Source organism: Eublepharis macularius, chromosome 16 (genome assembly GCF_028583425.1).
Source record: "Eublepharis macularius isolate TG4126 chromosome 16, MPM_Emac_v1.0, whole genome shotgun sequence".
NCBI classification, from domain to species: Eukaryota; Metazoa; Chordata; class Lepidosauria; order Squamata; family Eublepharidae; genus Eublepharis; species Eublepharis macularius.
Genome location: NC_072805.1, coordinates 4,966,468 through 4,991,749, shown reverse-complemented (window position 1 = coordinate 4,991,749; position 25,282 = coordinate 4,966,468). Strand labels below are relative to the sequence as shown.

The window sequence follows — 25,282 nt, the reverse complement described above, 5'->3', positions numbered from 1 at the left end:
GCCTTACGGACCATGGAGCCAGTTTGGTGTAGTGGTTAAAAGTGGTGGGACTCTAATCTAGAGAACTGGGTTTGATCCCCCACTCCTCCGCTTGAAGCCAGCTTGGGTGACCTTGGGACAGTCACAGCTCTCTCAGAGCTCTCTCAGCCCCACCCACCTCACAGGGTGATTGTCATGAGGATAATAAGAACATACTTTGTAAACCACTCTGAGAGGGAGTTAAGTTGCCCTGAAGGGCAGTATATAAATCAAATATTATTATTATCTAGTCCAACCTCCTGCCCAAAGCAGGAACAGCCTAACAGATCATCCAGACACTCTTTGAAGACTGCAACAAGGGGGAACCCGCCACATCCCTAGGCAGCCAATACCACTCTTGAATTACTCTTAACATGAAGAAGTTTTTCCAAATGTCCAGCCGGTCCTTCCCTCTTGTCATTTAAACACATTGTTTTGCATCCTATCCTCTGTTACCAACAGGAACAGCTCCCTCCCCTCCCCTCAGTGACAGCCTTTTAAATACTTAAGGAGAGCAATTATGTCTCCTCTCCTCTCCTCCAAACTGAGCATTCCCCAGTCTTTCCTCATAGGGCTCCAGACTAAGCCCTATGACTATGGGCTTGGTTGGGCAACTATGGAGGGTAAGGGCCTGGGTGGGCAACTCCTTCCCTGAGGCAGCCTCAGGCCCAGCTGGACATCTACTCCTACAGGCCAGGCACAGCCCCTTTCACCCCAGGAAGGCTATTGGCCAATGGGATTTTCCCATTGACTATAATGACCAGTCTGCTACTGGCTTTAAGATACTTCTTCCTACATTCTATTTCCAGTTGTTGTTGTTTTTTTAAATTATTGACGTTATTTATAGTCCACGTTTCTCACTGAGCCTCAAGGTAGATTACATAGTACAACTCAATAAGATCAACAACTGGAGCATTCAATAAATGATAAAATAGGTTAAGAATAGTGGAGATTTGAAAACAAGCAGAAATCTGATATAGAGATGAAAAACAATGCTGAAACAAAATGTAAGAAGATTGATATGACATATTCAACAATCTGGAACTATTAAGTAGGAGAATACTTACAACAACAGTCAGTACAGAGTAGTACAGTCTACAGTCCCTATCCCTGCACAAACACATCTCTCTGAACCATTCCCCTTACAGCACACCCTGTGTAAGAAATCTCTCCTGAATAATTCAGTCTTGCACAGTTTGTGGAAACCCAGAAGAGTGGAAGCTATCCTGGCCTTGTCAGGCTATGGATATGGTAGACAGATCCCTGGACCATTGCAGCAAGACACAGGTTCTTGGTTTTTATTCAGAAATCAGATCATTTCCATATATACGTCCATAGAACTACTCAGAAGCAAGGTAAGCATCTAAGCAGCAACAGTAAAAGTTGACAGGAATGACTTCATGTGAGAGAGACTTCTCTTTTAACATTCAAGTCTGCTATCTCCCCCCCCCCCTTCCCAATCATAAACAAGATTTTGGTGCTTTTCTTGTGTGAGAACATTTCACATATTTGTAATATCAAGTTGAGTCACTAGAAAGCAAGACATAGCAAAGTCTGAGAGGGAGTAGCATACAAGGTCAGAAACACTGGAAGCTGTTGCCGTTCATTAGATAAACACCTGTGAAAGCCTGTGAAAGAAATAGTTATGACATTGGTAAAATGCCATCGAGTTACAGCAGGATATATTGGTTCAGAACAAAAGGATCATTAAAATTGGCATGGCTGGGGCTCAGACATTGACAGATCTCTTCAGGCAGGCTGTTCCATAAGGAGGGTCCGCTACAGAGAATGTGTGTGTACAGACAGCTGCTGATTTTGTCCATTTGCAGGATGGTGCCTTCAGAAGGCCAGGCTCAGATGAGCAAAGCTGCCATGGCAGAGTGTAGACAGAAATGGGTGGCCCTGTAGATTTGAGGGACCAAGGTCATGAAGGGCTTTGTATGTGATAGCCAGTACCTTGAACTGAGCCTGGTAATCGATAGGTAGCCAATGGAGTGACTGCAGAATTGAAGTAATTCCTAGCTAGCTCCTGATAATAGTCAAGATGCAACATTCTGCGCCAACTAGGGTCTCTGAGTTGAAGAGAAACCGATGGTAGTCAAGTCTTGATGCGACAGGGCTGCGGATCCAGATGGCCAGATCCGCCGTGACAAGGTAGGAGGACATCTTTTTTTTATAGGAGGTAGGAGGCCATCTTTTTTTGTATAAGATGTAAGAAGCCCCAATTCAATAAAAGTAACTATTTACACTTGAGTTTTACAAAATAGGAACAATAGAGTCTAATTTTATCAATACCTGCTTAACATTTAGATTTCAAGGAATTTGTATAAAGTTCTACATTTTTAAATGTTTTGTTACTTTTAGATTAGAGTGTGTTTACGAATTTAGGATTGACTGATAAACTGAATTTGGAGCCAATATGTCTTTTTTGGTAATATAGTCAATGAAAGGCATCCATTTTTCTAGGACATCTGTTGTTTTGGGGTATATAGCTGATTTTTGGAGGCCATCTGTAATTTTTTCAATAATGAAATTATTCTAGATCCAGAGTGCCAATGGTCTATTGAAGGAGCTGTATGCGCATTCCATCTTGGTGTTATTGATGTTTTAGCAGCAACCAGAGGGCTGGATATGAGATCTCGTCTGATTAGGGGGAGGTTTATATTTTTCCATTCGTCCAGGAATATTATTTCATGTTGTAAAGAGATGTTGTATCTAGTTATATGAAATATATGTTGTAATACTCCATCCCGCCCTGCTCCAAAAACCTCCAAAATCTCAACAATTAAAATTAAAGATCAACCCTAAATATGGGGAAACACGACACAAATGTCAAGAAACAGAACAGCAAAACAGCTAAGAGGTTGCAAGACTTTTTTCCTGCAAACCAAGCCTTGACACCAGAGCTAGAAGCTACAAAAAACACAAGCACAATGGTGGCGCCAAGAAACATAGTAGGAGTTCCACTGGATACCCACCCGGACCAAGCACTTGCGTTCCGACTTAATAGAACTTAATATACTAGGCAAAATGACACTCCTTATGAAACCACTCTTTGACCAAATTGCAGATCTCCAAACCACTTTGAATAACGTTATACAAAAAGCTGACTGTACTCTAGAGGCTTCTACTACTTTGCAAAATGAGATCTGTACTTTGAGAATGAGGGCATGCAGGAAAGGACCCTGAACCTGGAATTAGCAGCACGCCAGCAGAATTTAAAATTTAGGGGGGTTGACGAGAAGTCAACAACAAAACAAGATCTCCCCATATTTTTAGCTAACTGGCTCGTCAGATCCCTACATCTAGAAAACAACGTCGCTCCAGTAATTTCCAAAGCCTACTCAGTCCTCTAAACTCTGCTAGAAAGGCTCCAAGAGACATTATCGCCACTTTTCCTGACTGGAAAACAAGGAAGAGCATCCTGGAAGTTGCTAGAAAACAAAAATTGTTCCAATATAATGACTTCCAGATTCTAATCTTTACTGACTTACCTCAAGAAATACTAAACAGAAGGACTTAAATCGATCACTGAAGCACTCCGTGTAGCAAAAGTAGAATACAAGTGGATCAATCACTCGAAACTATGTGTTCAACTTAAAGACAAACAGCTTTGTGCAATGGACCATGAAACAGGACTAGCCCTGCTGCAAAAAGTGGACATTTCTTTTCCCATGGACTCATCAAAATCAGCACAAAAGAAGAAACTTAATTGACCACCTACCCCTCATAAAGGAAGCAAAATCCCGATTCGAAATAACTAAAAATAATAAAAAGCAATATACAAATGGGGAAATAAGAAACAAAACAAAAGGGGGGAGAATTAAGGTTTAAAAACAAACTAATAGGTCATGTTACCATACTGTTTGGAGGGCTCTGGAGGGGGGTGGGAGGCAGTTTTTCATTTTGCTCCCACTTTTGACAGCCCAAGGCGATTACTCCCTTGGGTCATTGAGGGGTGTACAAATATCGAGTTTAACACTTCGTGATTTATGTATGAATCTGTTAAAAACTTATTACTCTCTATCCCACAAAAAACCTGAGGGAAAACTTTCCTTGTTATAGTTTCATCTTACTAAACGCAAAACTTTTACATCTTCCTCAAATAATCAGAGGAAAAATCCTCTTTCTAGACATCTTTTATTGTGGGAAATTAAACACATTCACTGTATTTATATATCCTACCTTTAATTTGGTTTAATTTTATTTTGTGAAAGGGGGAACAATTTAAATCATATAAAGCTGTATAGTTTTGCTGTGTGGGTGGAGGGTAGGGGGGAAGTGCGGTTTCTTTTCTTTTTCTTTTGTTTAAATATAGGCTTGGAACCCACTTTTCAGTGTATGGTTATACCTATTGCTGTTGAAAAAGTAATCATATCGTTTTGTTATTAAGAAAATGAAAAATAAAGTTTTTTTTAAAGTTATTAACGATCAGGAAATATCAAGCAGAAAGGGAAGCACAGTATCTCCTCACAAAGGCACCGCCATTCCATGGCTCTTAATAGTTTCAGCACGAGACGCCTTTTGCCTTAAGTAGCAGCCCATGTTCACTGGCTTGCTGTGTTCCAGCTCGTATATGGAAGAAACACCTTCACAGATTTTTAATGATTACCAAAATTTTAAGACCAGAACTGTGGTATCATCATTGAAGGATTCCCCAGAATGGCTTCTGGTTAGTACTGCAGAAGACAAAAAGCCCAACTGAAATTTGGGGAAACGCTTGGTCCAGATGACATGTCCCCTGAGCTAATTAAATCAATGTCAAGTAGCACACACACACCCCCCGTTATCTTTATGCATCCATAATGCTGGTAGAATCTCTAATATCTGGGCCAATAAAAAAGACCCTGCTATCACCCACTTAGTCTACTTTCTGTAATTGGGAAGCTGTTTGCCAGTCTCCTTTGAAGAAGTTGAATGTTTGGCTTGATGACATCGAAATTTTGGGGTTTAGCACAGGCTGCTCCGCCTTAGAGCACTGCCCGGTGTTAGCATTATCTAGTAGAGCAGGAGGAGGAAAACTGTTGGTAGCTTTTATCAACTCATCTACTTGATAGAATGCAAGTTTTTGTGAAGTGTTTTGGGATGAACTTCAGCAAAATCGTTCCCCGACAAGCTCTCAAAGGAATAATGAAGGCCACAGTCACGACTCAGCAGAGATGCCCTCCATTTGCTTAAGAAAGGCGACTTTAGAATTCAACAGTAAAATCTAGATAATCCTATCCCTGCTACAAATCAGATGCATCGAATGTAGCAATAGTTTGATCTTCCTTACTTAAGCAATAAATACTGTGAAAACACACAACCCCCTCCCCTAATATGCCAATTAAATGTATATTCGATCTGCATAACGTGATCTCAGTACATACCTTGGTATAGAATTTAGATCTGGGATACAACCAGAAGGCAAAGGTCCCATAGGTCTGATTACAGGGTATGTACTTTAGTATTTCCCCTGAAACTATTTTGGAAAAAGTCCCCCTTTCTGGCCTGTCAAGGACTTGGCCTCATTAAAAACACATTAAGCTTGCTTAAGGAAATACTCTGCCGTTATGCCATGTGGATGCTTGACTTTCCAGCCAGTCTCAAAACAAGGGCCCATTTCTGTGCACCCCAGCAATGAGCTAACAATGCCCACTATTTGAGCATGCATCCAAGTGCTGGTTTTTGATTGAATTATGGTTTCATTTGATGGGCATGTCCAGCTGTTCAGGGACTGCCTATAAAAATATACACAAAGCCACCAAGATTAAACCATTGTAAATCTGATTGCATTCTCCTTGAACAAAAGTTAATGCTCTTTAAAAGAACGCTCATGAAAGTTTCTAGCACTTCATTCCAATGAAAACTTCTACATGCAATAGTCCCTGTATGTATTGTAATGACCAGGTGGGAAGGTGGCGTGGTATAGCCCGATCTTGTCACATCTTGGAAGCAGGTTTTGCCTCGGACAGGTTTTGAAGGGTTATTTAGCATGCTGCAGTCCTCTGCACCCTGAGTCACCAGAGGTAGTGAGGAGAACTTAATCAGGACTATGTGGGTCAATGCCTGCTTAGAAGCCTAAATACTTTCACACGTGCATAGCATGTTCAGGGGTAAGACATTTATCTATGGAATTTCTTTCCTGTGGCCTCTTCCATATGGTGAGCTTTAATAACATTTGATTTATACACTGCCCTTCAGGATGACTTAACACCCTCTCAGAGTGGTTTACAAAGTATATCATTATTATACCCACATCAATCACCCTGTGAGGTGGGTGGGAGTGAGAGAGTTCTGAGAGAGCTGTGACTGACCCACGGTCACCCAGCTGGCTTCAAGTGGAGGAGTGGGGAATCAAACCTGGTTCTTCAAATTAGAGTCCTGCTTCTCTTAGCCACCACACCAAACTGGCTCTCTTTAAAACTGGGCTTTCTGTGTATTCAACCCATAAGGATTTGATCTGTTCTACTCATCAGCTCTGACCCCATATTGCTTCGATTCTTTAATTCTACACTTTGGAAGAGTAGAACCAAAGCAGTGTCTGTTTTTTATTTCAGCTCTAGAAAAATGCCCCGTTTCTGCTGTGGGCTTTGAGGACTCATCAGTTTCCTCAGTGGATTGCTTACCTATAAGGGTCTTTCTTTCTTTCTTTTTTTCTGTTGGTCTTTTTTAATGGCACCAAGGTAGCCATTTGATTTTTAAAAATCAGGAAAAAAACTTGATTGATTGCTGTTCAACCAATCAGGATGCAGGGGAATAAATGGGAGGGCGAAAGGCAGGGCCAAGGCCCGGCCTCATACCAAAGCAAGCGTTCTGCACTTGAAAAGAATCCCCAATTTGACTTTGCTGGGGAAAAAATGGGTGGTGTGTGCAGGGAGAAAAGCTGCAGAAAAGCCGAGGAAAGATCGATTGTGCAGCAGATGCAGCCTTTCTCCATGCAGAACACAAAAAAGTCTGGGAAGCAGTTTGGAGACTGAATTGGAGTATTCTGACTGTTCATGCAGAACTCTGGAGATAAATCAATGCAGCACGGGGCCAGAGCTGATGAAAAAGCCCCGTGGAAAAGATCTGTGTTTCACCTGTCCCTAAGTAACATTAATCGTAAGGGCACACTGCGTTAATTTAACTACGGAAAATGCTTCTTCGTTTCCTCAAGCTTGTTATGTGAGCTTCCGTTCACCTGACAGACGCAGCTGAGGAGAGGCGTCTAGGGTGGGGTGAGAGCCTTGCCATCCATCGTGATGCGGAGGTGGGAACTGCTTCCCCTCACCAAAGCTAGTGGCTGATGGGGCTACTCGGAAGCGGAAGTTTTATCTTGCAACTTTAAATGCAGAGCACATCTCAATAAGAAACAAAGGCAAGCTAGAGTGTGAAAAGATATAGAAAAATAGATGATGACCAATAAAAGGCAAATGCAGCATGCAGAAGAGTTTAACTTTATTGTTTTAAATGGGACAGGGAAGGAAGCCGCTGCCAGGGGTGCAAAACCTCCGACAGCGGCTGGCATGCCGGGGATCAGAGCTGTGCCGAGACAAAGACAGACAGCTTGGCAAGGAAGGTGCTGACTGTTCCGTGGCGGAAGAGCTGCATCTGGACCAGCAGGACGAGGTCCCTGGGCTCTGTCACTGGCTTCTGCATGGACACCACGCCACTGTGGCTGTTCACATTTTTGGTACTGAAAAGACCTTCCTCATTCCCACTGATGATGGAGAGCTGAATTTTATCCCCAGGGACGACATTGGAAGGGCCCATGCGGAAAATATCGATGGGAACTTGAATGTTGGTAGGAAAAGAGAGGTGATAAGAAGTTATTCGGAAGGGCAGGCTCTGGCATTCCTTATTGTGGTGGCATGGCAAGCGCTCACAACGACTGCAAGAAAAGTGAGAAGACAAGAGAAGGAGGAAGGTTAGCAACCATTCTGCCTGCAGGAGAGGCAAAGGGAGGAGTCGAGGAGACCCGGACTTATGGAACATGCTCAGCGTTACCATGGAAGCAGCAGAGGGCCACGCTTTCCATGCAGAAAGGCCTGTCCTAGGTTCTCTTCCTGGCATCTCCTGTTCAGAAATCAGCAGGGCTAGCTCAGCTCTTTGGGATACACAGCCAGCTGCCTGGGCAGGAGATTTCCAGGAGCTCCAGACCAATTGTGAAGATCTTCTACTGGCAGCCCTTCCCACCCCTGAATGCTGGAATCACAAGCAGTCCGTTGTCCTCTGCCCTCCTTCATCTTTCTGCCTGACCTTCAGCAGGTTTAACCCTTTAGGTGAGCAGCACAAAATCATAACAAACGTGTTTCCAGTTGTTGTGAGGAAGCACAGAGGGGAGTGTGTATGCAGGGCCTTAAATTTTCCAAGGCACAGTTCAGCTCCTTTCAAGGAACTGAGTTTGGGAATCTAATATTTTTCAAAGATCCAGAGGAGTTAGCCGTGTTAGTCTGTAGTAGCAAAATCAAAAAGAGTCCAGTAGCACCTTTAAGACTAACCAATTTTATTGTAGCAGAAGCTTTCGAGAATCAAGTTCTCTTCGTCAGATGCATGATACAAACAGCTATTTTTCAATAGCTTCAGGGATATAAAAAGCTCCTCACAAACCTTTCTCCTGCTCTTAGGTGATTAACACTACAGTCGTAAATGGAGTTGCCTTCCACAGACTTCGAAGGCACAATTGTGCTTAGGGCTGCACTGTTAGGATATTGTTAGATGGGAAAAGAAGACATTTGAAACTGGCTATTCTACTGAAGCATAAAGAGCTCTCTGGAGGGGGGGGGGAGTAATCAATCTCATTGTTTTGTATGCCATGATATCCATTGCACACATCTGAGACTTTACTTCCATGAGGGCTAACAATTCCATCCTGTGGCCACAAAGAGCAGCTTATGGACAGGACAGGTTTTGAGGACCAGAGTTCAGTCCTGGATCAGCCCCTGAACCAGCTAACCTGAACTGTCCTGTGAACCCAGCTGCAGGCTGTCCCTTCTTCCATGAGAAGAGGTAAGCATACAGTTGGGTCATTCAACTCAGTAGTGTGAAGCCGAAGAAGTAAAGCTGCAGGTGCACGACTGAAGCCCCAACCCTCGCCTACAGACTTCCTTAGCACAGCAGTGTGCTGGTTGCTTCTCCTTAGGGGTCATCAGGGATGGAATCTAAGAAGCGGGAAGAGGGAACTATCGGGGGGGGGGGGAAACGAATGCTGAGGTAGTCAGGCAAGGTAAGCTTGCCTAAAGCACAAAGTGCTCTGCAATCATATTGTATGATATGATACAATATGATGGCTCATACCAGCTAGATTTCATTTAGCTTAGCATTTCAGAATGAGTTTTAGACCCTTTTGTTGTCCTTAATTCTGAATCACAGAAAATGTTTTTTTACATGCTAAGTGCTGAGCTATTCACAGAAGAAAAAAATCTAGCAAAAGACCATTTTAAGAGGTGGGAATAAACACAAAAATTATAAAAAGCCTAAGTTTACATAACAAAGGCCGTGTTTTTTAGCAATCTGCTACAAAGAAGCTCAATGAAGTAGAATCAAAGAATCCTAGAAGGCACCTTACAGACCATCTAGCCCTACCCCCTGCCCAATGCAGGAACAGCCTGAAGCATTCCCAACAAGTATTCACCCAGCTGCTCCTTGAAGACTGCCATGAGGGGGAACCCACCATATTCCTAGGCAGCTGGTTCCACCGCTGAATTATTCTTAATATGAAGACGTTTTTCCTAATGTCTAGACGGTACCTTCCCTCCTGTAGTTTAAATCCATTTTTTTGGATCCTATCCTCTGCTGCCATCAGGAACAGCTCCTTTCCCTCCTCTAAGTGATAGCCTTTAAATACTTATAGAGAGTAATCATGTCTCCCCTCAACCTCCTCTTTTCCAAACTGAACATTCCCAAGTCTGTCAGTCTTTCCTCATAGGGCTTGGTCTCCAGGCCCCAATCATCCTGGTTGTTCTCCTCTGCATCCGTTCCAATTTGTCCACATCCTTTTTGAAGTGAGACCTCCAGAACTGCACAGAATACTCCAGGCGGGGCCTGACCAATGCAGAATATAGTGAGACAATGCCATCCTGTGGTTTGGATGTTACACATTTGTTGATACACCCCAAGATTGCTTTCGCCTTTTTTGCTGCTGCATCACACTGACTGCTCATATTTAGTTTCATATTCACCCATATCCCAAGATCATGTTCACATACACTGCTATCCAGAAATATATCCCTCATCCAGTATACATGTTTTGAATTTGTGTTCCCAAGGTGGAGAACTTGGCACTTATCAATGTTAAATCGCATCTTATTCAAATCTGCCCACTTTTTCGAGTGTGTTCAGATCTTTTTGAACTCTATCTCTATCTTCAAGGGTGTTTGCTACTCTTCCCAGTTTACTGTCATCTGCAAATTTAATGAGTAATCCCTTCACACCATCACCCAGATCATTTATAAAAATATTGAAAACCACTAGGCCCAGGACCGAGCCCTGTGGCACTCCACTGGACACTCTTTGGGTGTGATTATCCAGCCAGTTCTCTACCTATCTAACCATCCTAGAGTCCAGTCCACAGTCCACCCATCAGAACATCATGAGGAACCTTGTCAAAAGCTTAACTGAAATCCAGATAAACTACATCGACAGCATTCCCACAATTCAGTAAGTCTGTCAGTCGGTCATAGAAGGAGATGAGGTTGGTCTGACAGGACTTGTTGGGGATAAATCTGTGCTGACTTCCCCATATCACCATGTTGTCCATCATATGCTTGCAGACTGACATGTTTAATATCTGCTCCAGTATCTTCCCTGGGACAGAGGTCAGGCTGACTGGCCTGTAGTTCCTAGAATCATCCTTTTTCCCTTTCTTGAAGGTTGGGATGACATTTTCCCCCCTCCAGTCTCCAGGCACATCACCTGTCCTCCAAGAGGCCTGGAAGATGATCGATAAAGGGTCTGCAAGCTCTTTTGAAAGTTCTTTGAGCGCTCTCAGGTGCACCCCATCTGGCCCAGGGAATCTGAACACTTCCAGCGCAGAAAGGTGCATCTCCACACCTGGGAGAAAACTGAGGCAGAGTAAGCATTGAGCCTTTCTGTTTGCTCTCTGTCCTCTGCCAGAGTTACTCCATTTTCACCCAGCAACTGGGGTATTGCCTCCTTCACCTTCCATTTGCTCCTCACATATCTGAAGAACATCTTTTTGTTGTGGCAATCCCCTCTGGCTAGTCTCAGGAAATTCTGAGCTGTGGCCTCTCTGACGGCTGCCCTACAGTGCCTATCTACCCCTAGAAACTCTTCTTTAGATGCCTTTCCTTCCCTCCGTTTCTTGAACATCTTCTTTTTCCTCCTTAGCTCATCACAAACCTCTCAGTTCATCCACATTGGCTTCTTAGATCCTCTACCACATTGCCCTCTTATTGGAATGGTGATAGCTTGAGCCTGAGACAGCTTTTTTTAGGGGAGCCCCCCTTTCACTCGCCTCCAGCATTCTTATCCATGGAATAAGTCTCATCATATCTCTAAGTTTATTAATGTTTGCCCTACTAAATTCTAACCTGCACATTTGGCTACAAACTCTCATGGCACCCAACAGCAAAAGGATTTCTAGGAGGACGTGATCACTTCTCCCTAAGGTTCCCACTGCCTTTATCCTGTCGACCAAGTCTTTCTTGTTGGTCAATATCAGGTCCAGTATGGTCGAGCCCCTCGTCACTTCCTCCACCATTTGAGAAAGGAAGTTGTTGGTCAGGAAGTTGCGTGACCCTGGACACGTAGCAAAGTTGGTCTCCCAGCACACACCAAGGAAGTTGACGTCTCCCATCACTACAAGGTCACGTTTCTTGGATACCCCATTAAGCTGCTCACGGAGGGCAGAAGCCACCTCATCTCCTTGGCCAGGTGGTCTGTAACAGACTCACAATACAGCTCATCCTTCCCTATCGTCACTCAGCCACTTTCCACTGGGTTGTCCCTCTCCTCCTCCAATACTTCCTGACAATCAAGCGCTTTCCTCCCATACGGTGCCAACCCACCTCCTCTACAACACTTCTTGTTCTTCTTGAATACCTCATACCCATCCACTACTGTATTTCCATTGTGGGGATCATCCCACCAAGTCTCTGTAATGCCTACTAAGTCGTATCTTTTCATCTGCATTACCAGATCAAGTTCCTCCTTCTTATTGCCAAAGCTTTGGGTGTTGGTATATAGGTACTGGAAACCTTGCAACATTCCCCTTCTTTGACCAGATCTCCCCAGGTAGGCCTCTGCTATTTGCTCTCCATCTTCCCTGAAATTCCTATGACAGGTGTCTCCATTCCCCAGCAATGTCAGAATCCCTCCCAAGAAATCTTCCGAACGCATTCTTCCCTGCCCTCGATAGGTGGCGTCCATCATATGCAAGCAGGCCATCTTGAAGAAAACAAAGGCCGTGGCCCCAGAATCCAAACTGCTCTTGCCAGCACCATGAACGCAGCAAAGATGGCGGGGTCTAGTTGCGGATCTAGATGGATTCTATCCATATGAAACCTGAGAGTTGTGCCAGCAGCAGAAGGAAGGAAGGACATCCCCTCTCATTCCTTCCTCTCTTTAAAGCCCTGCATTCCCAAAGCTACTTTTTGTCCAGGAAACAAATCTTAATTTATATGTTAGAAGTAGGCTACAATTTGGGATGACCCCCAGTGGCAAAGCTCTCTTTTACTGCCCATCCCGTTAGCCAATTTCTGATACTGGCGGCACACAGAGGATTAATATCCATTCACTGATAACCCGTGACTTTAACTAAGCAGAACATGATGTACTATAGTAACAAATATATATATGGGGAGATGTAATTTTATAGGCTTGTTCATCAAGCTTCAACCTAGCACCAAATTACCCAGTGGAGTAAATGTACTTACGTATCTCCAGATTTGCGATAATTCTCTGGACATTCCAAGGAAAGGCAACGGAAACCTCCCTGAATGTTAAAGCAGGTCTCATTGTTTGAACAGGTATGTGTTTCAGTAACACACTCATCAATATCTATAAAAACAGAAACAGTCAAAGAGAAAGAGAAAATTCTGCTTAGCACAGATAGATTTGGCAACAGTCTAGTTCTGCTTTTTTTTAAAAAAAAAATTAATACAAGAAACGATTAAACCATAAAATACAAACAAGAAAAGAATTAAAATTAAACCATAAAAGAAACGATCAAAACAGTCTAGTTCTGTTGAACATACAATTTTTAAAAAAGCAACCAATCTCTCCACATAAAAAATAGGTATCAAGAAGGGTTTCAGTCCAGCTTCTTCTAGGGATAAAGCTATGTTTGTCTACTGCAGCACCCTATCAGCCTCACTCACCTTCTGAAGAGATACAGCCCAGAAAAGATTAGAACTGGTATTGGCACCATGCCATCAAACCCACCGGTTTTTCAACTTTAATGGGTACCAAAAAAATGACAGCTACTGGCACAATGAAAATATCTACCATTTCCCACCTGGCTGTAGTTTGCAACTAAACCATTAACTTAAGGCTAGATAATCTGCTCTTAGTCTTAAAAAACTCGATTTTTTACCCTAGGTTGAGAAAGTCAAATCAGTAACCTCTCTCAACATGTTTTTATTATTAGGACAATTTCCATCCTTAAGTGATTTGGTGGCGGGAAGTGCCCTGAAGTCATAGCTAAAGTATAGTGATTTTCATGGCAAGAGACTAACAGAGGTGGTTTGTCATTGCCTGCCTCTGCAACCCTGGTCTTCACTGGAGGTCTCCCATCCAATTACTAACCAAGGCTGACCCTGCTTAGCTTCTAAAAATCTGACAAGATCAGGCTTTGAGGTGAAAATCTGCCAACCTTGGACCTGTGGAAACTTCATTTTTTGAGAGAATTCTTGATCCACAATAATTTTGTGAATTCAGGTAGAATCTTAGTGCTAAATTTCAGTCTTGCCTGCCATATGCTTATGTAACCCCCAGAGTCCCAAGGACCAGGTTCAATATGTTTACCTGTTCAAATATAAATGCAATTTATTTAAACACAACCATGAAAACATTCCCAAAGTTATTAATACTGGATCAGTAACCAGTGACCCCCGAGTACAGTCCTACTCACAACCCCCTGGTCAAGTGTGCAGACAGTTCTGTAGATCTGGCCAGAGTCTTTGCCTGGAACAGGGTCCCAAATATCTAGCAGGCCTTGCCACAGCAGGACTCTTCTTGTGAAGACGGGGCTTGCTTGTTGCCCTAGGAGCAGTTCCCCTTTTATTCTAGCAAGACGAAGTGGAGCAGCTCTGTACTAGGGTGCTGGTCTCAAGCAGTCAACGAGTTCAGCTGCCAGCAATTCCTGCTCTTGCTTCTTCAGCTCTTCCCAGCTACTGCAGTTCTTCCAGGGAGAAGAGTTCAGCTCTTCCAGCCAGTAGTTTCAGCTCTGTGATGATCTTCACTCCAAAGCTTGGAAGCAAGCTTTGCTTTCCAAGCAGCAGCAGCTCTTCTCCCCTTTAGTATTTCCAGCTAGCCTAGTCCTGTATAACACCACTCCTCTTAGTCATGGTGACCTCTTTTTTTATATACGTGCCCCATGGGCCTTTGCTAAACATGCAAATTAAACAACCCTAGGTACAGCTCAGTTATCTGTTAGTCTGGTCTATGTATCTGCAGTCTATTACTTGGGCCTAGGTCCTAGGCCCCAAACCCTTTTTCCTGTACAGGCTTACATTCTCTCCCCTCCCCGTCAAACTATAGTTTGACGTCCGGACAAACTGTAACATATGAGAGTGGTATAACAAAATTAAGCTGCATCCACCCATGCCCAAACCTGAGCAACAAATGTTTTCAATGGTTGAACAGGCACATAACTAGAAACACCAGGTTTATTATATGTCAGTATTCTGACAGGCCGAATTTCCCTGATCGATCTTCTAATAGGAGGGGAAACCACGACCTCCTCTCTGACTGGGCTTTGGGTCAGTGCATGGGATGGGTCCATAGACTCAGTCACACTAACATCAGAACTTTCTGTCACAGTTTCAGAGGGACCCACAGCCAGCCTGTGTGCAGGAGCCAACAGTGTCAGTTTCGTGGCTGGCATTGGACATATGAGTTGGCTCATCAGGGGGCATGGAAGTATCAGTCCCTGAGTCACTCATGGCAGATTCAAGATGGCAGGCATCAGCAGAATCACTCGAGGCTGCAGATAACGGTGGGGGAAAGTTTACCCTGGGTATAAATGGCTCTGCTTCGGCATTCAGAGGACAGGGTACTTCACTCTCTGTGGCTGTATCAGCTTGGCTGGGCCACGTCTCATTCCCCAAGGCAGGTCCTGTTAACACATCATCCTCTGATTCAGAGGTATCGTCATCCCCTGCACAGTGCAAATGCTGAGCTGGTCGGTTCCTCCGGCTCCTCAGCATCATGTTAGTATTTGTTGTCCTGGCAGCCTGGTGTGGAGCTCCTAATAGTTCCTCTTCAGAGATACCTTGCAGCTGGCCAACTGGCAGCAAGTGATTTCTGTGAAGAGTTTTCACAGGCCCGTCACTATGTTCAGGCTTGATCTTATAGACCGGCAACGTTCCCAGCTTATCCACTACAATATACGGCAGAGCCTTCCATCCATCAGCCAACTTGTGCTTTCCAGGAATGCCTAGGTTTCTGATCAGTACCCGGTCCCCTTGTAAGAGACCATGTGCTCGCACTCGGGCATCATAGCGATGTTTGTTCCGATCGGTGCTTTTCCGGGCAGCTGCAGTGGCTAACTGATAGGCCTCCTGCAACTGCTGCCTTATCTTTTCTACATATTGGAGATGAGTCTGCATATCATCACTGTCCCCAGATACACCAAAGCACAGATCTATTGGGAGCCTAGGCTCTCTTCCAAACATCAGGTAGTATGGGGTAAACCCGGTGGAGTCATTGCGAGTTGCATTGTAGGCATGTACTAGGAAGGCTATATGTTGACTCCATTTGGCCTTTTGTTCAGGCTGCAGAGTCTCCAACATATTGAGCAGAGTACGATTGAATCTTTCAGGTTGTGGGTTGCCCTGCAGGTGATAGGGGGTTGTTCTGGACTTTGTAATTCTTGCCAAACTCAACACTTCCTTGAGTAGTCGACTTTCAAAATCAGGGCCCTGATCTGAATGGATGCAAGCTAGTAGCCCATATACAGCGAAGAATTTTTCCCACAGTACCTTGGCCACAGTGCTGGTCTTCTGATCTCTGGTGGGATATGCCTGGGCATATCGTGTAAAATGGTCCATCACCACCAATACATTTCCATAGTTTCTAGTATCGGACTCCACAGACAAAAAATCGATGCACACCAGCTCCATAGGCCCTGTTGTGTTAATATTCTCTAAGAAGGCTACGTGAGCAGGCAGAGTCTTTCGCTGAACGTATCGGGCACAGGTTGCACATTTCCTGGCAACATCATAAGCCATCCGAGGACAATAAAATTGCCTTCTGAGGAGATCCAGTGTTTGTTCAGACCCCAAATGTCCTAAATCATCATGCAGGGCTCTCATTGCTGCTGGTCTATATCTTCAAGGTAATACCAGCTGTTTACGCTGCCCACTTACCGGGTCTAATGTTATACAATACAACACCCCATCAGTTACCTTTAATTTGTCCCGTTCCTGCAAGACAAGGGCAGCTTCTGAGGAAGGGAGTACTGAACAAGGCAGACGTTTACTGATCCTCTGAAGAAAAGGGAGAACCTTCCTTATTTCTGCGACTTGGTGTTGGGCTTCTCTCCAGTCTTCTAAATTAAAGTGAGGCAAAAGTGTCTGCTGAAGGGAAATAAGGTTCACAGATATAGATGGCACTGCCTCGGGGGGAAGGCCTAAATGCTCGGCAACACAACCTTCCATGAGTCCAGGTGATTCTATTTCACTCCTGCTAGACAGTGCTCGCACTCCCTCCTCAGGGACCACGGTCCATTCATCCTTGTGAGACTGCCGAGATAGGGCATCTGCATCTACATTTACTCGTCCAGCCTGGTAGTGAAGACTGAAATTATAATCAGAAAGTGCAGCCACCCATCTTTGGCCCGTAGCATCTAGCTTTGCAGTGGTAAGTATGTAGGTAAGGGGATTATTGTCTGTCCAAACTTGAAACTTGCTACCATACAGATAATCCCGGAACTTCTCAGTGACAGCCCACTTTAAGGCTAAAAACTCCAATTTATGAATATGATATACTTGGTCTCACTGTCAGTAAGCCCTCTACTTGTAAAAACAATAGGTCTTTTTTCCCCATCAGTTTCTTGATAGAGCACGGCTCCGAGTCCACATGTGCTCGCATCTGTATGTAAAATGAAGGGCTTACTTGGGTCTGCAAAGGCCAACACTAGAGCTTCAGTCAGACGATGGATAATTTCTTTAAAGGCCGTTTCACAGTTTTTATCCCATCTGCCACCAAATGGCTCTACTGAATCATAATACAAGCTCCCTGGCCTCCCTTTGGCTATTCGTGTCTTTTGCTTCCTTCGAGGGCTCATTTTGCTGGATTGGTATCCTCTAGTTAGATCATTCAGAGGTTTCACAATAGCTGAATATCCACGCACAAACTGCCTATAATATCCAGTGAATCCAAGAAAAGTTTTCAAATCTTTGTAATGCCGAGGCCTGGGCCAATTCAGCAGGGCATTAATTTTGTCTGGATCTGTGCTGATACCATCTTGGGAAACTATGTGTCCAACATATTTGACTGAGGTCTGGCAAAACTGGCATTCGTCAAGAGACACTTTCAATCCATGGGCTTCCAGCCGGTCCAACACTTTCAAAAGCCTCTCCTCATGTTCCTCCAGTGTTTTCCCAAATACTATAAAATCATCTAAGTAGACCAATACTTGTAAGAGGTTCATGTCTCCTACCACCTTTTCCATAAGCCTTTGGAAAGTAGCAGGGGCTCCAGAAATACCTTGAGGCATTCTTTCAAACTGGTAAAACCCCAGAGGGCATATGAAAGCAGTCTTCTCTTTATCTTTAGGAGCTAAAAGTATCTGGTAATACCCACTTCGAAGGTCCAAAACAGAAAACCACTGGCTTCCTGCCAGGCAGTCTAATACATCTGCACCCGAGGCATGGTGTACTGATCTGGTTTAGTATGCTTGTTCAGTGTACGGTAGTTCACACACATTCTTATCTTTCCATTCTTCTTTCTCATTACCACTATTGGGGAGGCATAGGGAACACGTGATTCTGTGATGATGCCATTGACTTGTAACTCATGCAGATGTTGCCTGACATCCTCAGTCTCAGAGAGCGCAATCCTCCATGAGCACTCGCGGAAAGGAGACAGATCTGTCAAATGGATATGATGTTCCTCACCCTTGGCTGCTCCAATGTCCCACTTATGCAATGAAAATACATTGGGTCTTTGGCATATTTTCTCTCTTAGACGATCTTTCCAGGCTTCTGGTATTGAAGAGTCTCCAAAACTGATTGAAGCTGGTTTGAGCCCAGCTTCTGCAGATGCAGGTCTAGTTTGTCCCACAAGCTTAGCTTCAAATAGGTCAGCAGCTCTTTGATTTGGGTTCACTACCATATTATGTTTAGTCACATTAGTAATTCTCACAGTCACTTTGGCATTCCTGCTTTGAGGCAGATCAAGGAGTCCGGCCATTACTATCAGCCCAGGAGGCAATCCTGGTTCTTGAGGCTGCTCTAGCAAGACAGCTCCTCTGGCTGCATCTTCGACTGAGGCAACCACCTGAATTTCCAGTTCCACACCTGCAGGTATCACAACAGAATATTTCCCTTTAAGTTTCAAGACCCCTATAGGCTGTCAGGTTTCTGCCTTATTCTGGGTGATTTGCCGATAGACTGAAGCACATAAAGAATGCATCTTCAGCGTGTCCAGAAAGCCATCTCCAGCCCGCTGTTGACAGTACTTAGCCAGGACCCTGAAGAGGTGAGAGTTTGTTCCAATTACTATTGGAGGCATCGCTAGCCCACTGGGATCAGGACAGATTAATGCCATGGTAGACAACTCCTCCTTTATTCCTACAACTTCTTCTGGGAACTCCAGCTTAACAACAACATAGCCAAGGTAGGGGTAACTTGAATTGCTGAGCCCCCAGAGGTCTAGACCATCCAATGACTGAATGGGTATGTGGGGTGCCACCTTGTCATAGACAGATTTGAAAATAATGGTCACCTGAGAGCCACGGTCTAGAACTGCCATGCATGTATTGTTTTCAATCTTAACTGGGACCTCTGTCCAGGGACCCACTAAGCCAAGGGGGAAATTTTGGCATTTTGACTCAGATCCATTGCCCATTATGCCTTTAGTCTTGGGGCCACAAATTTTCTCAGACTTGGGTGGCCCCTTCAGCAAGCCTGATTGTCGTTTCCCTGATGGTCCCAGGCAGCACGGGGTTTTTGCAACACAAGGAAAGGGTTTTCAGGAGCTCGGCAGGTAAGAGATATATGGCCATCTTCCCCACACTTGTAGCAGAAGACAAACTGCCTGGATCTCCGTTGTTGCGCCGCTGGGCTTGCCGTGGCTGGTCCCCTAGTAACTTGCTGCTGGTGGTTGTTCTGGAACCTCCTCGGGTTCCTGGGGACGCTCCGGCCTTGGAGCGCCGTTACAGGTTCGCTATGCAAAGGAGATGACTCAGCCACGGTACTTACAAGCGTCACGGCCAAGGGCTGCTTTGACTTGGCAGCTTGCTGAGCCTGCCTCCTGCAAGCTTCTTTAGCCGCCTGCTTTTCTTCCTCTTCTCGGATCATTCTCATCAGCTGAGAAAAATTTGGTGGGTTTTTCTGTTGATCTTGCAGACGGAGATTCACTAGGAGAAACTCATCATATAGAGCCCCCTTGAGGAGCTGAGCACCTCTCTCATGATTCGTTCGCTCAAGGATCATACCACCCCTTTGCACTACTTGTTGCAATATTTTCTCCACCCGTTGCAGATATGTAGACAGCTTCTCTCCTTCTCTTTGCATAGTAGTCTTAAATCGCCACAGTAAGTCCTCAGCGCCCTCCACACTCCCAAAAGTGTCTAAGCATTCTTGTATACTGACTTGGGGGTTGTTTATTATTAGGCTGTGGATGAGGTCCATGGCAGGGCCCCTTAAGCTCTCAGATAATCATCTTCTCTTTTCAGCCTTTGGTACTGGCCAGTCTTGCATCATCACTTTAACAATGCTGGGCCCAAGTGTTATATTCTTCCTCTCCTGGACCGGGGGTGTGGCACCAGAGAAGAGTAGCAACTTCCGATATGGCACTGCCTCAGGACGGGGCTGCATCACCTTTCCTAGCATTTGTCCCATAGCTTGTATCATTTCTATATGGGCTATAGGCACTTCTGGTTTGGCATCTGGTTTGGGTGGTAACAGTCCCTCCATGTCAGCCATAGTTTTCACTTCCTTTTCTAAAAATTGTGAGAGCTTCTCCATGAACGCTATATCTTGAGTAGGGGATGAAACTACACCCTTCACAAGCTCCCATTGCCCATACTCTGTATGGAGGCTAGAAGGTACCTGTACTGTACTTGTTGGGACATGCAGCTCAATCACAGCCTCATAGGTTTTGCTTTCAGATCTATAGGACATCTCTCTTACCTTGCACTGACCCAAACCCTCAATAGCCTGCAAAGTCCTCTGTATAATTTCAGCATCATATTTCTCAGCCAACTGGGTAACCAATATAGCTTTTAGAGGGTCTACATTAATACTTTGGCACATATCATTCAATCTTTGGGATTTCAATTTGTGGCTTAGCAGTTTAAAATAATATATAACAACCACTATTTCACAAATACACAATAAATCCGGGATGAGCCCCCCACAAATGTAACCCCCAGAGTCCCAAGGACCAGGTTCAATATGTTTACCAATTCAAAGCTGTCATCCTGGTTCCTGATTCTGGTCTGGAGGGCCAACTGTAGCCACTGCTTGTCAATGCAGACGTCACACTAGAACAGAACATGAAAGGAATGTCGCTTGAAAGTCCAGGGCTCATTGCTGTGTCACAAGACACAGGGAGGGAGAAGAAAGGAGCCACGTCTTCTCTGGCTGCAGCTAATGCTTTGTAACCTTAAGTGTTTTGAAGTATTTTAAGATATTTTAGTAGGAGTTTTATTCTTTATCTCACTTTGGTGAGAGACCTTGAATGGCATGAAGGGTCTGGCATGTCTTTTAATTATTTATTGTTGCTATTTCATTAGCATGTAGCCGACGGTTAGTAACCTTAATGAGGTATAGCCAGGAGTGGCCGCTTATGATTAGTAGCCTTGAAGCCTTGAAGACTTTTAGCCTCCCTAATAACGTGTCTTTTTGGGGAGTCTACCCTTATAGAGAGATACAGATTATTTTTTGACAATTTTCTGTTCCCCCTGGTGTTCCTTGTTCCTATTATTGTCTCATTAGAGGACTTACGGCGCCTGGCAAACTCACAAGAGAAATGGATGATACTCTGTGTGCTCCGGCTTTAAAACAATCCAAACTAGATGATTTCTTCCCTGTCTCTGATGGTGTGAGTGGGAATTATATTTACAATGTCGAGACAACTAACCATTGGTCGGGGAAGAAGGAGGTGAAGAAACTTTGGAGAGTAATGGCAGTTTGGCTTTAAAGGCGTGGCCCCCTGAACCACAGAGTGTCTCCTCTGATGGATAAAGCGTCTTATATCTTTGGAGTGTAGCCCGCTTGCCCTGACTGCTAGAACAGTGAATTGGATCTTTGGGTATATTCATGAAATTTTCAATCAAGTTGAACAGTTAAGGACAGAGGTTGTTGATCTATAGGACTTAACGCAAGAAGATGCAAAGTAACACCGGGACCCAGACTGAAACTGAGCCACAGCTTAACTTGGTTTGTGCCTGTAAAAATCAAGGTGGTCACTATTTTTCCCCTGAAAAGATGCTGAGAGAAAATACTTACCAACTAGTTTTCAAACCTGAAAGAATATGTTTAACAATATGCAATTCTTCAGGACGGGCTCCGATGTGGTCGTGTTTTCACAGGGTTAGAAACCATCTCTACCTTTACCAACTCTTGGCTCCCAGTTTACGTAGAGCCTTTTCTCTGGCCAGCTTTAATGTTCTTCCTTCAGCCATTTTATCTGGCAGATTTCATGGGATTCCTTACTATAGCAGGTGTTGTCCTTGTTTGATTGACTGTGTTGAAACTGTTTCCCACGCTCTTCTCCAGTGCTCTTTTTATCTGGCGACACGCCGGGATCTTCTACATCCTATATTAGCCCAACTTTCAGAGTTTTCTGATGATTTTAAGGTTCAGTTCCTGCTTGACAACCCAGATGGGGAAATAACTGAAATAGTAGCTAAGTTTCTCTACAGTGCCATGGCTATACGCCCTGACAAGTAATATTCTGTACTGGTTTTGCTGCCCTGTTGCCCTGCTCCTATCTGTATTTTGATCTCATTTTGTATGGAGTCTCTGTATTTAAAATTTTATATTTTATATATGCCAATAAAGGCTTGCTTGACTTGATTTGAAACCATCTGTCCGCGCTGCTTAAGACTAAGCGTGCTAATGTGGATCTCATGCAGATACAGCAACTTAATCCTCCTAGCCAAGTTCAAAAGGTTCTACTTACTTTTGCTTCTTCCAGAATACCCTCCTTGATTCATAGATGGAAAAACAGGTTTTGTGCTAGAGGAGTTTTTCCAGTGAAGGTTTTTGTGAACTCATTTATCAAGCCTCTGATTGTTAAGCGTATTGATTCAGTAAATCCTAGTTTTGAACCTTTAGTTGAGGAACGGATGGAAACTGACATTGTACAAAAGGACTTAATAACTTTGGATGATACAATTCCAACTATAGGAAGTTTCCCGACTAAGTTGCATCACCTATGGCTCCAGAGAAGGAAAATAAATTTATGGATTTTATGACTCAAGCTCCTAGTGGATATCTGCAAACACAAAACCTACTGCGGTGAGGTCACCAGACCTGCAAAATTTTGTGCACCATACACAAAAATCATTTATACAACTACCTATTGAAAATAGGTTTATATAAATGGCAAAATGCTCACAATACAGAATCCAGAATATAACATATACAGAATAACCCACTGTGCAGTTCAAATATACAGAAAGTCCAAAAATGTGAAGTAGAGAAGTCTCTTTTTCTTTTTTAAAGTAGCTTCCAGGATTCGGAGGCAGTGAGCAGGCAGAGAGCTGTCCCACAAGCTGGAGATCCTAGGAAAACAAACGGACGTGCCAGGGGAGAAGGATCCCAGCTATCAACCACTCAACAGGGCACAAGCTGAACTCCTGTTTCGGTGACGCTTGTTCAAGAGTGTTGACAACCAGCAACAATATTTGTAGGTCAATTAGGGCTCTTACTCGGATGTGAGTCCCTCTCTGAGGGTTAATCAAGGTAACTGGCAAATAGAACACGGCCCCTTTCGGTCTCACCTCTTGGGGTGTTGGCTCCTCTGTGACCTGCTGGCAAGGCCCCCTCACAGCAGGTTGTCCTCGTTTCCCGCCGGCAGGGTCTTGTCTTCCTTGTTCCTGGAGGGGTTCCTGCTAGACGACTCCAACTCTTCCTCCAACTTCAAGCTGGTAGCTGCTACGTCCCCTCTGGTGCGCCGATTTCCTAACAGGCTTCGGTGGCTCCACTGGGGTTCTGTCCTCACTCTGGGGCTCCCACTCTCTGCCCTGGACAATTGGCTGTGAAATGACCCACTCCCCCGCACCGCAGACATTGGCCCTGGTTAATCCGGTGAGCTTTCTCCACAGCTGGCAGGGGACTTCGGGAACATCTTCTCCCTCAGGCTCCAGCGTCTGAAGGGGGTTTGCATTGACTCGCTTGATGTTGCATCCACAGCAGCTTGACCACTTGCTCTCGGTTCTTGATTTCACAAGCAAGTTGGATCCACCCCAGCAGAGTCCTCAGATCATCTTGCACCATAGCCTTTGTGACCAAATCCGGGTTCAGCCCTGCATGGAAGAATTTGATCTTCACTCCCTCTGTCTAGTCTCTCACCTTGGCCGCATACTCCCTGAATTCTCTAGCGAATTCTCACACCGGATGGTTTCCCTGCTGTAGACTTCTCAGCTTGAACCTCACCCTCTCCTCTTCGAGGGGTCCTCAAACTGCACCTTCAAAGCTCGGACAAAAGCCTCCATGCTTCTCAACTCCGGAGCTCAAGCGATATACAGGGTTACATACCACTTCGCTGCAGGGCCCTCCAGCCGGAACCCTAAATAGTTTACTTGGCTGGCTTCGTCCAGGAAGGTGTGCCCCCACGCCCTGAGAAATTCTGCCGCTTGACCAGGAAATATCCTAGCTCTTCAGGATCGCCGTTGAACCGAGCCTCCAGGTTGTGCCACCCGGGCGGCAGCAGGGCCAGGAACTCTCCTCCCTCTCGCAGTCCCCCCTCTGGTAAGGGCCCAAGTGCCCTCGGTCCTCACGGGGCATCTGCAGGTGTCGGTGGTTCTGGTGGTCCTTGGGCAGTCTGGGCGGCTGCTTGCAGCAAGCCTCGGTTGAGTCCTGTCAGGGCAAGTAGGTCGCGCCTCATCACCTGTAAGTCCTCCCGAAGCGCTGCCATAGGGCTTGCCTCCTCTTCTCCCGGCACTGGTTCCCCTTCTCCTCCAGGGGATCCTCTGTCTAAGAACAGACTCTGTCTGCAAATACTTCTCCATTGACTTCTCCGCCGTCTCCTCGTCTCTCGGTCCACTGCCACGTACAGGATTGCTCCTGGTGGAGTGTCTTCCAACCAGGGTATGGAGCTGGCCTTCCCCAGAGCTGAGCTGGTATATAGTGCTCCATCAAGCCCCACTCGCTTCTCGCCGCTGCCCCGCGCGGGATCCAGCGTGGGTCCAGTGTAACTGCCAATCACAGTGGGGTACTACTCCTTTGTCCTGGTATCATTCCAAGTCCCATCAGTGCCTCAGCACCAAGCCCACACAGTTCTGCGTGGTCTTTTGGTAGTCCTTCAGGTTTCCGCTCCGTCTGCCATGGTGCAGGTAATGGGGTTCAGGGCTCTGGTTCCAAAGGCAAGTTCAGGATTCTGGTCAAAATGACAAGTCTTGCCAGATACTTCCTCAATCACTTCACTGCATCATTCTTGTGTATGACTTAAAGATGATTTTATTAGGAAAAATATCAGTTCAAGAAGCTGTAACAATGGAATTGACCAGAATACCTAAAAGTATTAAAGCAGGTTCAATTATAGGCCACTGTCTCCACGCCCCCCCCCCAAGTGGGAAGGAGAGGCCATTGGAGGTTTTGGTGCGCATCGCCTGGAAGGAGGGGAAGGGAGGGAGAAAAGAGCTCTGCTCAGTCTCTGTATTAAGTCCAAGGTTGGGTTCCCAGGCTTCAGCAGGAACTGGTAACCAAAACACCTAGCTTGGAAG

At 44.9% G+C, this 25,282-nt stretch overlaps 1 protein-coding gene across 2 annotated transcripts in view; it reads right to left on the bottom strand.

Moving 5' to 3' along the window:
• Positions 1-25,282, bottom strand: part of FBLN1 (fibulin 1) — a 106,591-nt gene that overhangs the window by 28,826 nt on the left and 52,483 nt on the right. The window contains exons 14-15 of one of the 2 annotated variants that reach the window (XM_055000502.1): positions 12,876-12,999; positions 7,428-7,870 (exon numbers count right to left, since the gene is read on the bottom strand). In XM_055000502.1, the coding sequence (XP_054856477.1) occupies positions 7,516-7,870; positions 12,876-12,999 (479 nt within the window). In that variant the 3' untranslated portion in view covers positions 7,428-7,515. Of the gene's footprint in view, positions 1-7,427; positions 7,871-12,875; positions 13,000-25,282 lie in introns of those variants that run through there. The other variant, XM_055000501.1, reaches the window with a different exon arrangement.